The sequence below is a fragment of the Pseudochaenichthys georgianus genome, chromosome 7 (assembly GCF_902827115.2).
Source record: "Pseudochaenichthys georgianus chromosome 7, fPseGeo1.2, whole genome shotgun sequence".
Classification (NCBI taxonomy): Eukaryota; Metazoa; Chordata; class Actinopteri; order Perciformes; family Channichthyidae; genus Pseudochaenichthys; species Pseudochaenichthys georgianus.
In genome coordinates, this window is record NC_047509.1 from 16800124 (window position 1) to 16818181 (window position 18058).

At 39.2% G+C, this 18058-nt stretch overlaps 1 protein-coding gene across 1 annotated transcript; it reads right to left on the bottom strand.

Moving 5' to 3' along the window:
- Window positions 1-2663: 2663 nt before the first annotated feature.
- On the bottom strand, window positions 2664-16716 carry tead3a (TEA domain family member 3 a). The gene is made up of 12 exons (XM_071203767.1): window positions 16633-16716; window positions 9561-9625; window positions 9209-9271; window positions 8000-8011; window positions 7492-7602; window positions 7192-7235; window positions 7051-7112; window positions 6831-6964; window positions 6566-6736; window positions 5767-5907; window positions 5338-5490; window positions 2664-4521 (listed from the first exon to the last, which is right to left on the bottom strand). Exons 1-12 carry the CDS (start codon window positions 16637-16639, stop codon window positions 4408-4410), a joined length of 1077 nt encoding a protein of 358 aa, XP_071059868.1. The 5' UTR covers window positions 16640-16716; the 3' UTR covers window positions 2664-4407.
- Between the last annotated feature and the right edge of the window lie 1342 nt (window positions 16717-18058).

Sequence of the window (18058 nt, forward strand, 5' to 3'; positions counted from 1 at the left end):
CGCTGACTTATTCTGTAAAATCTGAGTAAAATCATTTTGATGTTGCTTTGGATAAAAGCGTCAGCTAAATGCAATGTAATGTAATGATGTTGTTACAAGCAGGGCATGGCAAACTACTTTTTTTTCTCCATTAATTTCTGAACTTCATTTCCATTTAAAACGCCTCCATGGAATCCATCCCTTGCTCCTTATGTCGGTTGCACATGCTTTCTGCTTAACCGGAATGTTTTGGCTACGTTTCAGTAGGTTAGGTTATAATTTCCCACCACACCCTTCTCCTTAAACCTGCTAAGGTAACACTATCATGTGTGCGTAATATATCTCTGAAGCAGGGGCGGACTGGGGGGAAAAAGTGGCCCGGGGATTAATTGACAGACAGGCCCACTTAATGCGCGGCATGTATCGGCCGGCCGGCGACGAAAGTATGTTAATTAACAGAAAATCCTATGGTTTTAATGTTATTTTTGACAATTATTCATATAGTAATCACATTGAGCCCTTGAGTTGCCTTGAGCAAAAATAGTTACGGCATATATTTAGTGATTTTAATGTTAACAGATCATTGATGCAATAACATTTTGCCTGACTTGACACATGGAATAAAACATGGGCGACGTACGAAGCATCCTCAATGTGGGTGAGACAATTTAACAGGGGGTGTGGGCAGGTGATGGACCTGGGGCAAGTTCCCCCGGGAAGATTCTTTTTTAAATGTTGAAGTTAAATGCATCAATCTGGTCCATTTTGAGAGCAAAATTAGGCACTAAATCTATTGCAGTCAGTAGGGGCTTGGACTGTGAGCCGTAGGGTCGCCGGTTCAAGTCCCCGACCAGACCTATTTGGAGTGTGGACTTCTACTTGGAGAGGTCCCAGTTCACCTCCTGCCCTGCCGTGGTGCCCTTGAGTAAGAAACCAGACGAGGCTGTACCTTTGTTTTGTTGGCCCTCCGGCCCACACACAGCACCGGCCCACCGGGGAAACTCCCGGTATTCCCAATGGCCAGTCCGCCCCTGCTCTGAAGTGTGTGTATTAATGAAAAATACACACACAGAAAAACAACTCGGTGCATATGAAGTCTATATTCCTACCATAGTTTTTATCTGATAGAGAGAGGAACATGAGTCAAACATTAGTTGTATGGTCAGATAGTGTGAAATTCCTTAGATCAGGTGGATTCTCGGATCATGACATGGCAGTATAGTTAAACTGACCAAACCCATGTCGTTTTAAAGCCAGATTTATTCGATTTTAAAGTAACTTAGTAACTAAACCACTATCAGTGCTCCATCATGGCTCAATAATTTAAGTTGAAATACAACACGAGCAACCTGTGAACTATCTCAGCTATATTCTTGTACTGCTGCAATGTTGGCATGTGGCCAGCAAGAACCACACCCTGCCTACGGGCTGTGTGAGAGAGAGAGAGAGAGAGAGAGAGAGAGAGAGAGACAGACAGACAGACAGACAGACAGACAGACAGACAGACAGACAGACAGACAGACAGACAGACAGACAGACAGACAGACAGACAGACAGACAAAAAATAAAATAAGATAGAACTTTATTGATTCCAATTTGGGACATTTTTGTGTTGCAGCAGCATAAAAATACAATACAAATTAAAATTAAAGGACAAGAAATAACAAGAACTATCCAATCACTTTTATCTTTAGGGCAATTAAACATTTTATTTTGATAGTTCGTTTTTTTTGCTAAATTCTAATAGCATTTGTTAGTACTACGTTTTTGTTTGTGTTTCTTGGAAAGTATTTACTGATCAAAATAAAGGTTATAGACTGTGAAAGACTCTTATCACCTACTTGTCTATGTATGCCTTGGATAGTTGCCATCTCATATTCAACAGAACCGGCTGCTTTTAATGTGTGTGATTGTTAGTATTCCTGAGTTGATGGCATCTTGTATGGCAGTCTCTGCGTCTTCTTTATGAATGATAGTAAATGGGTGGATGCTGACGGAAAAGTGCTATATAAATGCAGTCCATTTACAGATAGCAAAAGCTGTGTAGATAAATATCAACCTTTGCCCTAAATAAGCTGTATTATGACACGGATGTATCTTTCATGTCAGTGGTGCACATACAAGCAGCATACTTTCCCATTGGCCAAACAAAAACTGCCAATATGAATACTTTTATAGCATTTTTTTTTAACATTAAGGAATCATTATTAATTAATGGCACTGTTTGTTTCTATCACACCAATATCTCAACACATGTGATACAAATAAGATTATGTTTCCATGAAGAGGAGACACTTTTTGTCACACACAAATGCCAAGTCTGTATAACTGAGGTGACAGCCCCATCTAGCAGACTGAATGAGAAATGCAACCTATGTCATGACATTTTCAGTGTGTAACACAAGGGAGGGTGATTAATCAGGTGACATACGTTGTTAAAACTGTTCAAGTGGCTATAACATAAAAAAGATAATTGAAATTGCTGTAGATATAGGAATACAATACACAGTAGACATTATGACTTGTCATAGTACAAAAACTACAGATGAGGACACTGAAACTAAAGTGCGGTATGTGCAGTATATGGGATTTCACTTAATTAGGGATTGACGTTTAAACATTTATTAATTAATTCCTTTCAAAAGCAGCCAAGAGTTAGTATAAAAACTCTAAATGATACACGATTTTGCAAACACCATGTGATTTTATTGGTACAGCATGAAGGCACAGATTTCATTCACTGAGCAGAATTGACCAAAGGAGTGATGAGGCACAGCCAACCAGAGTACAGTGATAGGAAAAATAAAAATAATAAACATTTTTAGCTGACCAGAAAGTGAATTTGGTTATTTAAAACTGAACCAGTCGGCTTTTACTTTCATGGTCGAGACAAATCGTTGTCACTTTTCACATGGTTAAAGATAATCCTGCCTGGGAAGGGCATAATAGAGTCAAAAAACACTTACTATATAAAAAAGGCTGGTAGCAACTTTTACCAGAAACCAAAAAATATTACATTGAACAAAAGAGAAAAAAAAGCAATGAAAGCTGGATAATTTGTTAGTGTTATCAGACAAAAATCTACCCCAGTGCACTGTGGGTGACCGTAGTGTGGTCTGTACCATACATCATTTTGCATACATCCAAAACAACCCATCATTTCTGATGCTTCGAGTAACACTTCTAGCCGTGCTGGTAAAATACAAAAAAAGATAGTTCATCTTTACAAAAACGAGTCTATTTACCTTGTTTTGGTTTATAAACAGTACCATTACAAGTGTAGTGTACACGTCCTATACATCAGTGCTCCTCAGGTTAAGGCGTTATGAACCAAAGCACATTCTTATCCCAACTCACGTGGAGGTAGAAATACTGCAGCGAGTCCACACAGTCAGAGTTAAAACTGGATTTTGTTAATGAACAGTAAAAGATCATTTCTTTCTTTCAAAATGCTGCTGACACTAAAGTGTGAACTGAATATTAAACTAGCTGTGAACTATTTTGATTCCAAAGACAGGTGAGCCTAACTTAAACACTTAAAAGGATGGCTCTCTTTACACATTAAAACGTGTTTCAAATATAAATAGGACATTTACGTCTAGACATGTAGTGAATTGCATTCTGGGAAGAGGCAGACTTATATTTCCTGCTACATTTCCCTTAGAGTTTTGATTAAACCAAGTGGAGTATAATAATGATTCTCCACACGAAGCAATGATAGAGGATACCCCAATTAAGGCTCTTTTCATTCCATACAGAGATACTAAACTGCAGAAGGAAAAGTCATTGTGGAATAGTAACATTAACACTGATTAAATGATTTGATTGCCAATCTATATTCAAACTGGTCTCACATCAGTCACACCTATGCCGTAAATACATATGCCAGGAAAAGAGAATATACATTTTAAATGCACCACAGCTACATTGCCCTTATAATGGATATGAAAATAGAATACCCTATATTAAACTTGTTTTATAGCATTTAGCTCTTATGTGTCTTTTCCTTTCCTTTCCTTGTCAGTGGATACAATAAAAAAAGACGAACACCTTTAATGCACCTTGATACATTGAGATGTGCTCAATCAGTTTCTCCAGGTGAGAGGTTAATGTGACTAAATCATTTCATGGATTACATCACAACACTTAGTGATAATTACTCTGGATCTTTGTAGAAATCTATAATAAAATAACTTCACTTTAGTGTTTAAGTCATGGGCTGTTTAAAAAAAGGGTGCATAGTTTGCAGTGATGGAAAAGCATACACATACAAACAAGAGGTGTGACTAGAGTGTGACTGTTGGTCTGTTAAAACAAGTGTGTTGAGAGTACAGGAGTGGGGGTTCTGTGTGTTTGAGCTGGAAATAGTGTTTATGCTGTATGTATCAAAAAGTCTGTGGAGAGTCTCTGCATGCACACCATGTGCTGCTAGTCGTTAACTAGTCGATAAACGTGGTACTGTGCTCCATGTTCACTAGTGGACACCTCGAACACAAAGGCGATGCACAGCAGAGTCTCCTGAGTCTCTCTGTTGGAGACCACCTAGCGAGAGAAAGAGAGAAACATGGTGGAGGTCAGCATCAAATCACGGACAAATAGACATAAGACCAACTTTTACCCCAGTGCCATACGTGAGCTGAACACAGCCAGACAATCACAGCACTAATGGAACTGAGCTTATGCTCAACTAAGTACATGTTTATATCCAACTGCACTTTATATTCTACATCATACCGTTTTTATAGATCACATATTTATTTCTAGTTTTGTAATCTTTCGACTCCACTTCGAGCAATACAATGACTAACAAAGCACTTGTATACTAATAAAGGGCTGGCTTATCTATAGCCAGTTGAGTAGCACTTGAAATGTTTTGGCTCTATGAAGCCTGATGTACTTATATGATTCTGTTTTCTTCAAGTTTGTATCTTCCTGGTCGAATGCATTTATTGTAAGTCGCTTTGGATAAAAGCATCAGCTAAATGCAATGGAATGGAATGTAATCATCAACTGATAAATACATGTACAATAACTTACCTATTGACTTGTTTTTACTGCCTTGACCGCATTGTTCTTGTATTTGTATGGTAATGTTATTGTTTTGTAAGCGTACTGTTCAATGTATCATAGGTCCAATTTATAGTCACTTTATTTATTATATATGAAAAGTTTTAGCTTGTATTTTCAAAATGATACTTATACTGTATGTTATGTGTGATTGCACCATCGGGAATGCTTGGAATTTCGCTGTACTCTGTGTAGTGACAATAAAGGAATCTAATCTAACTTATATTAAAACAAACTGAGACGTGTCAAGATATACTAATATAGGAAATAACACGAGGGGCCAACACACACCTGCAGGATGGTGAAGTTCTCGAGTACGCTGTTCATCATGTATTTCTCCGGCAGGTGTTTGAGTTTGTGGATGAAGTTGATCATATATTCACACATGGGCGAGCGATGGATGCGGAACACATACTTTCCTCCTTCCATGTGAGCATATTCTGTCTGAGAGAGAGAAATCCCCACACACACACACACACACACACACACACACACACACACACACACACACACACACACACACACACACACACACACACACACACACACACACACACACACACACACACACACACACACACACACACACACACACACACACACACACACACACACACACACACACACACACACACACACACACACACACACACAATTAAACCATATCTTAAAACGGTTGCATATGAAATACATTATGAGTATTCAATTAAAGCTTCTTACCTCCACCTTCTCGACCACCTGCTTGCCAAAGGAGCAGACCTTCGTTGAGACACTGATGGTGATGTTTTCTGTTCCACTGTACTGGCTGCTCACGCCGTAGAACACGCCGGAGCCTTCCTCGATGTCGCTGCTCAGGTCCGCCTGAAGCCAGCACAGAAAGATGGAGAAGAGAGGAACAAAAAAAAAAATCAGTGGAAGCTAATAAAAAAGATAGATAAAACCCTTGCTGATGAGTTTATTCATGCAAATACCTGGGTCTGGATGGAAATACATTGTTCAGATGTATTAAGTAACTAACTATGGCTGTACCAATGCATTGATTTGTATTTAAAGCTGCTTTTGTGGTCTTTGAATACATCTTTAAATCTATTTTGTCATATTGTATAGTTTAAAAGGAATGAGTAAACATGTATATAGAAAAAAAATGTACATAATTAAAATGTTGATGTAGAATTGGAAAGAACAGGTTGATTGAAGCTTTCAACTATTTGTTGCAGCCTGATTTATTTACCATCGCTATCAACTACTAATTTCCTGTGTGAACCTCTGCCCTATCATCACACTGGCTTTGCTTTCCCAGTGTAGTGTAGCTGGTTGTAAACTGAGTTGTATAAACTAACAATCGATCTGAATGAGTAATACAAATAAATACAACGTAAAAACTGGAATGCATTTAGTGTTCAATGTCGTACAATACCCTAACAATCACCTGACTTCCTGGGGTCAATTTTTAATTACCCTGACCTACTTTTCTGCAGCATGCCTGTAAAAAGGGAGAATACTGGCATTGTGTACTGACCCAGAACTTGACCAGGAAGAATGCGTTGTGCGGCCCTTTTTCATACAGCTCCTTCAGGCCTCCCTTCTTCTCGGAGAACTTGTCGTAAATCTGCCTCACATCTATGGACTCCAAAACGGGGTCATTGTAACCCGGGTTTGACGGGCCAATGAGCACGAAAAGGTGTTTATACTGTAGGGAAGGAAGGAGAAGTGATAAGAAAACAATCGGAAAGGACATAAAAAAAGTATTATGTAGTATTTTATAAAGGTCTGGGTGTCTGTACCATCTCCCTTTCTTTCTGGATCTCCATAAATGCAGAGTACTCTAGTAGCCGTAGTTTTGCTGAGGCGATGGTTCTGTCTTGCCATACAGGAGCTGCTATGGCGGCGGGACGCGGGGGAGGCAGGGGCTCATAGCCTGTAAAACATTTAAATCAGGAAAACAATTAACATACCGAACATTATTGCTTAAAACTCAGTAGAAATCCGTGGCTTCACACTCACTGATAGGTGCAGCGACAGGGGGTGGAAGTGTAGTGTATGGTGGCTGTGCAAAGGGCTTGATGCTGCAAAAAGGAACACAAAATGATTAGACATTCTCCGGTTTAAACAAACAACACCAAATAATCTGCCAGTGATACTTACTCCTGAGAATGTCCAGCCTGTCCTGGCATAGGGCCGGGCCAAAACTAAACAAAAGGAAAGAAGGGAAATGGAGCAGATAGTATTACTCAGAGCTTTACCCAGAAGGTAGAAAAGAACAGATGCTTGTCTGTTTGTGTGTGTGTGTGTTCGTGTGTGTGTGTGTGTGTGTGTTCGTGTGTGTGTGTGTGTGTGTGTGTGTGTGTGTGTGTGTGTGTGTGTGTGTGTGTGTGTGTGTGTGTGTGTGTGTGTGTGTGTGTGTGTGTGTGTGTGTGTGTGTGTGTGTGTGTGTGTGAGGCTCACTCTGACTGGTGGAGGGAACTGAGTCTGGGGTTTCATTACACTAGCAGACACAATCTGAGCTGACGAGAGGTTGGCCACCGTCTGCAGTGCCTTGTCTTTGGATACCTGGTCCTGAATAACAGAGAAAAGGGCGATACACAATGACAATGCTCCATCTGGTCAAATCCAGTCAAATTTAGAAGCAGCCAGCCTTCAAGGCCAGTTCAGACAGCAAGCCAGCCAACATGTTATACAGTAATTCAGCATGAAGCAGTAACTATGAGGGAAGACAGGACAGAGTGCAAAGCAGATACAGTGGGATGCCAAAGCAGAAAGAGCACCAAGCTAGCAGACTAGCTAACTGGAGCCATCACCAGTATTTAACTAAAGCCACTAAAAAACAAAGGAGTAATGAGCAGGATTTTTGAGTCTGGCGGTAAAACTGCAATGTGGGCTAGCAGTTATGTGATGCCAACCACAAAGCACAAAGCCTGAAGCAAAAGATTGTAGTTATATATCCAAAACTTACCAAGTTCATGGCCTACGGCAAAGGAGACACGTTAATAATTAACTTCAGTACATACAAAACAACAGCAGGTCACAGATTTTCTACTAGGCAATGAGGAAAAACACCTTCCTCTACACATACAACTCTTTGGAATGACTACACCCCTAACCTACACACTAAACACACAGTATAGCCACAATTATAATCTAACAGACATGACGAGCTACATCCTGTTGATGAATGCTGTGTTAAAGATGAGCGCTAACATTTATACCAGGAAATATACCTGCGGGGAAATCTAAACATGTTCTCCAAATGGGCGGCAAGACAAATGCCTTTGGTGCAAAAAGACGTCACACAGAACCTTTATAAGAGTGAAGAAAGAGGTATACAAGTACTGAGGGAAGTTTCTTAGATTCAGACAGAGATCAGAAATGATTTTAAAGAGAAAACTGAAATTGGTCATGTGCACATGGACGAGGGGCCCATTAACTACTCCCTGTGTGTCTGAGTGTATGCAAGCCATTTATTTACGTTACTAAAGCCATGCACATGCTTAGTTCAAACGAGCCGACTACTGTATCTAATGTAATACACTTTCCAAATCACTTACTAAACAACATTACTGCCATGCATTTATAAAACTATTTCCAACATACTATGATAAAATACAACAAATCGGACTCTTATACTGAGCAACGCTAGACGACTTCAAATACAGACGGAAAGCAATGTTTGAAAATAATACGAGTTTGCAAAGTCTGAGCATGCCACGTCCTGTTCCCACTGCTAATAACAAAAATGATGGTATTACAAATCATGCAACTAACTATTTGTAAACTGGATGTACTCATCTCCATCCTCATGATTTAGTGCAACAGCCTTAGATGCCTGTATAGAAATCCAAGCATCACGTTAACACTAAATGGATATGTCATGCTTTATTCTTTTAAATATGCCTTCTTGTAATACGTCCTAAGCTCCGACAAAGACGTATTTTTTTATTTTATTTAATGTTAGATTTAGGCCACATGCAGAGCGAAGCAGCTAACGTGTGTACCTTGAGGTTGGACTGAATCTCAAGAGACTTTCTCTTGGCCAAGACTTGCAGGTGACTAGAGACCTGATGAAAGACAGGACGAAGGACAGAGGATGGGAGGAGAAAGGAAAGGAAAAGAAGAGGGGATGTGACTACAGAGGGAAGGGAGAGTTGATTCAGTGGGCACCCACCTTGATGCTGGTCTGGTATTCTCGTACCCTTTTACGCGCCAGAACCTGAATGTGACTAGACACCTATGAAGCCAGGGGGACCCCCATGAAAAAGCACAAATGTAAGGCTTGATTTAGAATGAGAATCAGAAACAGGTTTATTACCAGGTAGGTTTACACGTACGAGGAATTTGACTTGGTGTCGTGGTGCATAAAAACAAGAATTAAAAACACAGGTAGCGAAATAGAAAGATATTTAAAAATAATTAAGAATATAACAGTATTTAGCCATTTAAAAAAGCCACGGGTCCTTTAATACAACAGTTTATCATAAAACACATGTACTATCTTCTTCACTACTGTCTGTACATACCTGTTTGCGTGTGCGCGTCTTCCCTGTTCGTAGCTTGATATAGCGAGCAATCAGCTCATTTCGACCTAAAATTGAAAAAGGAATAGTTGAAATCAAAAAGGAGAAATTAAATATTTCTATCATTAAACCTTAGTCACGCACGAAACCAGTGTGAGAAAAAAGTTTTTAGAGAGTACTTGTCCATGGACAAGTGAGTTTGGCAATGTACTACATGTACGAATACATGTTTCACTTGTCCAGAATGGACAAAAATTGGGGCCACTGGAATCTTCTTCTTCGTCATCGTATTTTACATTTTCCCACGGTTTTTACGAAGATTTTACTGCATCACACATAGGGTTGGGTATCGTTTGGATTTTAACGATTCCGGTTCTGCTTTTCGATTCCGGTTATTTTCAGTTCTCGATTCCGGTTCTTTTGAGAGGGTAAAAATAAGTCCCATGACAAACTGGGAGAAAAATATATTTATGAAAACATTAAGTCAAATCTGTATTCCTATTTACAAATCACTTCATACTGTTGAATTTCTTACGGTTATTGAATACAATTATATAAAAATAATCTCTGCATTGTTTAGTTAGTTCTAAGTGGTGCAGTTTGAGAATGTACAATTGGCCCAGTCTCCTCTGATGTTACACTGCAACCTGCCTGTGAGACAGAGTCCAACCACACATGTCAAACACATAGGCCTAATAATAATAATACATTATATGTAGCTATATAGTCTATAGGCCTAGCGCTTTTCTACAACTCAAAGGCGCTTGCACGCTTACACATATGCAATACACATGCTGCCCAGCTGCTCACTGTTTGTAAAAGTAAATAAATAGTATTTTCATTTCATAATGTACTTTCTATACCCTGCTTCATAAACAATACTGACATCCCTGTGCTCCTCCGAATCTGGGGGTCCGGGGATGTGAGGACAGCATGAGGACACAGACAGGGAGGCTGCTTTACTTCATAAAAGGAAATGGTGGTCAATATTAACAACATAGGAGCTAAAACGCTGACTTTGCTCACGACTGACTGACTGAGATGCAGCTATCAGCTGATACGGAGCATAGAGAGAGCTGCGGTCCGCGGGGCTCGGCCTCCGCCCCCTGTCCTCACAACTCTTATTAATCCCCGTCTAACTGTACAGAAAGCGGCGAGATGCATTTCCTTAGGAATCGACAAGCAGAACCGAAACTAACATTTCTAAACGAACAATGGCGGACACGTACAATTTGCGAATGAGTTCTGCCTTTTGTAAACAAAATGTATCAATAATTTGTCAATAAATCAGGGCGAAAAACGTCACTTGTCCGCCGGACAAGTCAATTGAAATATCTACTTATCCGATATTGTAAATAACACGTCCCGGACGGTGGGACGTGTACTTTTTCGCACACTGGATACAATATGTTCTGATCAAAATACGCCGTCATTACCTATTTTAACACATTTGCTTTACTTCAGTCAATATAGTTATCAATATATTTTTGATCAGGGGTTCATAATAGTGATCCTTTCCTAAAAATGTATATAAAGTAAAGACAGCCTCTCAATGTTCAGTGTTGGAGCCATTTAGAGCTTTTGATAAGTATGGAATAACCTGTCAATGTAATGGCCTATAATTATTAGTGATAATCTTGGCGTCATTAGTTTCATAAATCTAAAAGGTGTTCTGGTGAAATTACTGTACTTTTCGGACTATAAGCCGGGACTTTTTCCCCCCATTTTTTTTGTACAGCTAACGGCCACTAGGGAACCTCCTAAATCTATGGATTTTACAGGTAAAATTAACCACCTTTAACACTATGGGCTCTATGACCGGTCCGCGCCCGCCACCTTTAAGCGGCGGGCTCCAGCGGGAAAAGCTGGAGGCCGGAAAAGAGTGAGACAGGTAGCGCGCCAAAGTAAAAGTGGAACCGAGAGACAGAACGAGAGCAAGACAGACGGACAATTTAGCTGCTGCGGCTTATATGCAGGTGCGCTTTATAGTCCGAAAAGTACGGTACATTAAATGTCATTTAACTGTAACCATTTGGCCAAGAAAAAAACATCTTAAAATTTGCCACAACTTTCAACCAAAATAAATGATTGCTTGGTGTTTGTCGCAGCTCTTGTTATCAAGTTTAAGGCCCTTATTAGGGTTGTATTTTAACACATGCATCTTCTTAAGTACATTCAAGCTATGAGAGAGTCATGTTCAGCCTAGGAGTCACACATTGTCAAACTGGTGGAACTGGTTTAGGCTGTGCTTAAAATTCCAGAGCAATCTTTGGTATGAAGCAAAAGAAGATCGAGAGACTTGGAATCTTTTCCATCCCATTTGAAATGAAGCCAGCAGAATATGAAAGTTTAATGTGACTGCACTTAAAGTTTGAGAAGATGGTAAGGCTATATCAATTTCCCTACCCAAACACACACACCGTGGGTATATGATATACAACGGGTGATCATTTAGAGGGAAATTGGGCTAGCTGGATGGCAGGCAATGTTGGAAAAAGGAAAGAAAAAGAGACGAGAGTTCACCGTGTAGTTGTAAGACTTCTCACATGGGGTCACTAAAGACTGCATGGTCGGCCCTTTATTTCTCTGCCTCCCACAGCTACCATCCCCCACCTGGTGAGTCTTATCGGACCATAAGAAACTCACTTTCTACCCAGCTGCAAATGCAGATTGAGAGAGAAGCCAAAGATAATGGTGAGAAAATTAGCCCTTACATACTGATTCTACAGCTTTAATCATTTATTCTCACATCACAATCCTTCTTTCTGGGAAGTAATGCGATGCTATAACATCAGGCTGAGTCAGCTCTGTGGAGTTACCAGAACACAGAATTCCCCAAAATCAGCAGAGGGGTCTGACTCAGACTGAGGAGTCTGCTCCAATTCCCAAAACAGGACACATGCAGCTTCCTGCAGCCTACTGCTACTCCTCATAAGGACTGACCCTTTCCACCAGTAGTAAACGCATGAGCCACTTATTATAATGTGTGTTATTTTTGTTACAATCTTGCACTAATGTACATTCCCAAAGATTTTGATATTGAAGTGACTGTTATTTTGTATATATTGATTGTTGTGTTTTTTATCTTAATGTGTGCATATGTGTCTGTTGATTGTGTATATAGAATATACATCTTTTATACATATCTGTATATTGTATAATATTTTTGTGTTCGGGATTTTTGGAAACGTCATTTTGATCTCTGTCTGTACACACAAACTGAAAGATTGACATTAAAGTTGACTTTGATTTACACCTTGGATCTTCATCTGCAACAATGACCAAGCTTTCTTCAACTCAGGTTTATAGCTATGCTTTACATTTATTTGGTCATTAGTTCAATGCGGTTACACAATTAAAGTGGACCTATCATGCTATATTTGAAAAATATATTGTAGAGCCATACCTATACAAAACATGTCTGTGAAGTATTTTTTTCAAAATACCAAACAGATCACCCATTGTAGCCATGCCTCATACTGTTCAAACCCCTCTTTTGCAGCCCGGTTAGAGAAAAGCGGGTATTGGGTCCTTAGCTTGAAAAAAAGAAAAGAAGAGGAGGCAGAGCGAATGCCTGATCAGAATTATACCCGAGATAAAGTTAAATTCGGTTGGGATAAAACGCCATCCTGTTTAAACCACGTCAAGGATTGTTTCTGAAACAGTATGGAGCTCAAATGCTTTTTCTCTTGTGGGTTTATCACACGGTGAGTTCTTTTTTTATTTCCTGCTTTTTAAAAACACATGTGCTCTACAGTACAGGTTAGCTCTGATTGTTAGCGAGGCTTGCTACTGTAAACAAAGACGAGATTACGTCTAAAACACGTCAGGCATTATTTCTGATAGCAATTTTCTGTGGGTCCGCTGCCGATTTGACATCAGTTCGGATGGAATCTGTATCCGCTCGTTGTACACCCGTTTTTAAAAGATATGGGTACGGAGGAAAAGAGAGAGGGTTTTATTTTCTGATGCTGCGTGAGTTCCCCGACGCACCGGGGACACATATTTATGTATAAAAGACATCACAAAGTGCATTTTGCATGATAGCTCCCCTTTAAATTAAAAGTAAATGACTGGCCAAATGACAAGATCTTGACAAGGTGTCTTGCAAATATCTAGCTGCATATTTCACTCTGGACCATGCAGTATGACCATCTCTCAGCAGAGTGTGAAGAGGCCCTGCCAAATATGTATTTGACAATCTGCAGGAGACCGTCTCTGACCTGATCTGAGTTATTCCCATCTCTAAATGGAAACCCGCCTCAACAAAATTGACCCACACCAATCATAAACTTAAGGAGGAAAGCCATTTAGGAATTTCTTTTGAGAGACATGTTTTAAAAAAACTACACAAAGTCATGACGAGAAGGATTTTAGCTAAAGCAATAAATAAAAAAATCTGAATGGCTTTTATTTGTTTTCAGTACACCCATAATTATGGTGTTACATGCTTGACTGCATAGTTATTGGTGACCTCATAGTAGTTACACATGACTGAGGGCACAAAGACTGGAGCTCATTATGACGGGCATAGTTTAGCCGTAGGGGGAACTTATTAGCATGCATTGGGGTAAAACAAATAGTTTGGTTAAGAGGTAAAGTCTGGGATTTTACATATTGGTAATTGGTATATTAGCTTAAAAGCCATATTTCCCGAGTCAAATTGTACAATGTCAAGTAAAAGTACATCTATAGTATTCAAGGTTTCAAACATTTATTTGGTTTGTACTCCTGTGGTGTATTGAAGGATATGTGAAATGTATGACATGGATGGAAAGCACAGACTGAAATTCTGATATAATCACTAATCAAGTAATTATTATTGTAAAGCAAGGTTGTCTTCTTTCTTTACCTTGTTTTTCAAAAATCTTTATTTGGTAAACTGTAAAATAATCATAATAATTACAAAACGTTTTTTTTATTAAAAAAGGTATACAATTTGACAAATAAAATGCAACATTTGAAAACTAAAATGTGTATTCAAAGGTTTTAAAGGATTGTATTAATAGGCAGTGACTCTAAAGTTGGAAAAAGAGCGTGGGGATTATTTTCAGTGTCAGTGGCGCTTTCCAACGTGTGAATTTGTGTAACCAGTGGGACTATCCTTGTTTATACAGAAGGAAGTGGGGGTGGTCAACACAGCGAGCCCACACTTCCACAAAAGGAGAAAAGGCTGCAACGTTGAAACAAACTCTCTCTTTCTGTTGCATGGGAGCACATATTTAGTTTCCCCCACAACACACACTCCCACATACACAAACGCATGACACAGGCTGCTGCAGGCCGGAATGCCATCCCTCAGCCAAAAAAAAAGAGAGAGGAATGTTAGGAATGTTGGGTGGCAGCCAAGGACTTCAATAAGGTAGGAAGAAACGGTCAAAATACATCAAAGCTCTACTCACTGGCAGTGTACTGAGCAGATCCTAAAAAAATAGTCTTTAAGAAATGAATGTCCAGGAATGTGTGTTTTACTGGTTCATATGCTAACCCTAACCTGACCTGAAATGTCAACCTGCTCTAGTCTTGGACCCTGTCAGCGTGGGCTGTTTTTTGACCTCAAAGTTAAATAGCCCCTTTCCCAAGATACCTCCAGGCAGATCACCTGGGCAAAAACTACAGAACCATCTCTGGAGTGGATCACTACCTTTGCTAGGAACCTTTTCAAGAACAAAGTTTCAGTTTTATAATATTCAGTAAAAGAAAAGACCAATAAAGTGTACGCAGTTGGAAAACAATAGCCATTATACTTGAACCTTATCTTTGTATCGCTGTACAGCTTGTAGACACTCACTTCAGTAAGACATAAACATTATAAATTCTGAATCAAAAGATTGTTTTCTGGGCTATTTTCCCTTTAATTAATTTGCTGTACAAATTGTGTGCTACTTAAGGATTTTCTTTTTAAAATGTATCATATTGGGATGTATAGATTAAACTAATTTCTCTTGACTGTTAGACTTTGTGGTTTTTCTATTACTATATGTGTATACGTTCATTGAAATGGATACCCAGCAGGACCGAAGATCTATCGATCCATCAATCACCACAGTTTCATGGTGGGCTCACAAGATTACTGTCAACATTTCAGTGTCCGAACACAATCAGCCTTATGTTCCCGAGTCATGCCATTAAATAATTGCCAGAAAAGTGTTTTTGCAGAACGTTATAAAGTCACAGTGAAGTTGATTTCTGACATTTTGGATATTATTCTCCAGAAATGGTGTCACGAATAATTGAGTTATAGCTAAAATGCGTTTTGTGAAGTCATAGTGAACTCTGACCACCAGATTCTAGTCAGGTCATCATTGAGTCCAAGTGGACGATTGTGCCAGATATAAAAACTATTCCCTAAAGGCGTTCCTGAGATATTGCGTTCATGAAAATGTGATGGACAGACGAAAACATAATGCCTCCACCGCAGACACTAGGGCTGAACGATTACTCGATTTTAAATCGAAACCGCGATTTTAAATGATGCCATTATCAAATCACACAGCCTGCGATTTTTTTTTTTGTTCTTCTTGTGTGTCAGTCATCCACACCAATCAGATGTGCTGTGCTCCACATGTACCAGTCATTGTTAACCAATCAGAAGTGGCCCATGATAGTAGGTGATAGACAGATTGATCCAATCACCTGCCAAGTATTTTAGAAATACTTTTCCAAATGGCTTCCAATGGAGCTTTCCTAGATGTTTTGGTGAAACGGGAGTGCGAGAGACGGGAGCACGTTGATACGACATTCCTAGCCGGAGATATGGCCGTATTTTACAATAAACTTCCGTTGGGTCGCTTAAAAACAAATATCGCAAATCGAATTGCAATATCTGTCAGAAAAATCGCATTCGATTATTTCCCCAAATCGTGCAGCCCTAGTAGACACATTTATTTTAATCATTTATCGTTTTTCAGCCCTACTCCCAAAGTTGCTGGATATAAATGTAAACAAAACTGTCATTCGTAAGAGGCTATAGTATATGATACGACTACAATATATTTGGTCATTTTAAACTGAGTTGACACCATTAAAAGAATCACAAACAGTCATGTTAAGACAGACGTTTTCGGGACCTTACCATACATCTTCCCCTCGTCTGAAAGTATGATCTTCCTCCTGCCGCAGGGAGGGTAGATGGCCAGGGCTTCATGGAAGCTCTGCTCGATGTCTGGACTCCAGACTCCCTCGGGGTCACCGTCCAATCCCCGGTCCGGCCCGTCTGCCACCTCTCCATCTGCACCATCCTCCTGAGCCCCGTCAGGGCTGCCACGGCAACTCCACTCCGACGCAATGATGACGGCTCGTGGCCACAACACACCTAGGACAACAGGACATGACATTTCTGATAAGTTCTACTACTACGCCTACAGTTAACAAGAATATAGGCAAACTGTATCACTCATTATCCCAAATAGTACTTTTTTAAAAACAATTTCTCTTTGTACATAAAGGTAGACAATGGAAAACTTCTCATTTAGCAAGCAAATATTGATTTGAAGCTTGAAATGACAATGGTGGCTGGCAGCTCCACATTTTATTTGCACTATTTTAAAACCAAGCACAGTGTAAAAAAGGTCTTAAACATGTACGTGACAGAGAGCATACATGATGTATTGCTAAAAGTCTGAGGCTAAAGCTGTCAGCTAGTCCTAGTATTATAAATATGAAGAATTTGAGTTACACTGTTATTTTGTTCTTACATTACCGTCAGGCTGCATAGTTTGTTAAATGTAGCCTCACACTATCATGGTTAAATATTGCTGCTCTTGTACTGAATCCAGTTTTCAATACGTGTTTTCTTCCACATTAAAAAAGCATTACACCATAATACCACAATGTGAGAGCAGAGAGCCATATTTGTTTTGATAGCTGATGTATTTAGACAAAAAGGCATGGCAATCAGCAAGGTTTAAAGAAATGAATGCAGCCGTATGCTGGGTGTTTTGAAAACACAGTGCCGCTTTAAATCATCGATTACTGTAATGTAGACAAACCCTAAAGTGCATAGTCTACAAGTGTACAAGTGTAAAAATGAACTAAATAATCTTTCTGTATCTTCAACCCACCAAATAACCTAACAAAGTAAAGCACACACCGCTGCCCACAACAATAGCTTGAAATCTATGTTGTGTCTTAACAATCACATTATTTAAAATAGTAAGGGCTTTTTAGGCAAAGAAACACAAATATCCAGTTGCTCCGAAATTGAAACTACTCCTTGGGAAAATATGTTGTTTTGGAGTGAGAAGTGGACAGAGCACTGGCCTTTTCATGTGGTAAAATTATTAAAATATTGTTAGATGTAAAACTACAAGTAGGGATGCTCCTATCGATTAGGGATGCCAGCGATTATTCGAATATTCGTTACAGTCTCCATAATCGAATATTATTTTTAAAAATCGATTTTATTTATATATATTTTTTTATTATTTATATATATTTTTTGATTATTTATGTATTTTTTTTTTTTTCTGGCTTAGTTTCAACCAAAATATATATAAATG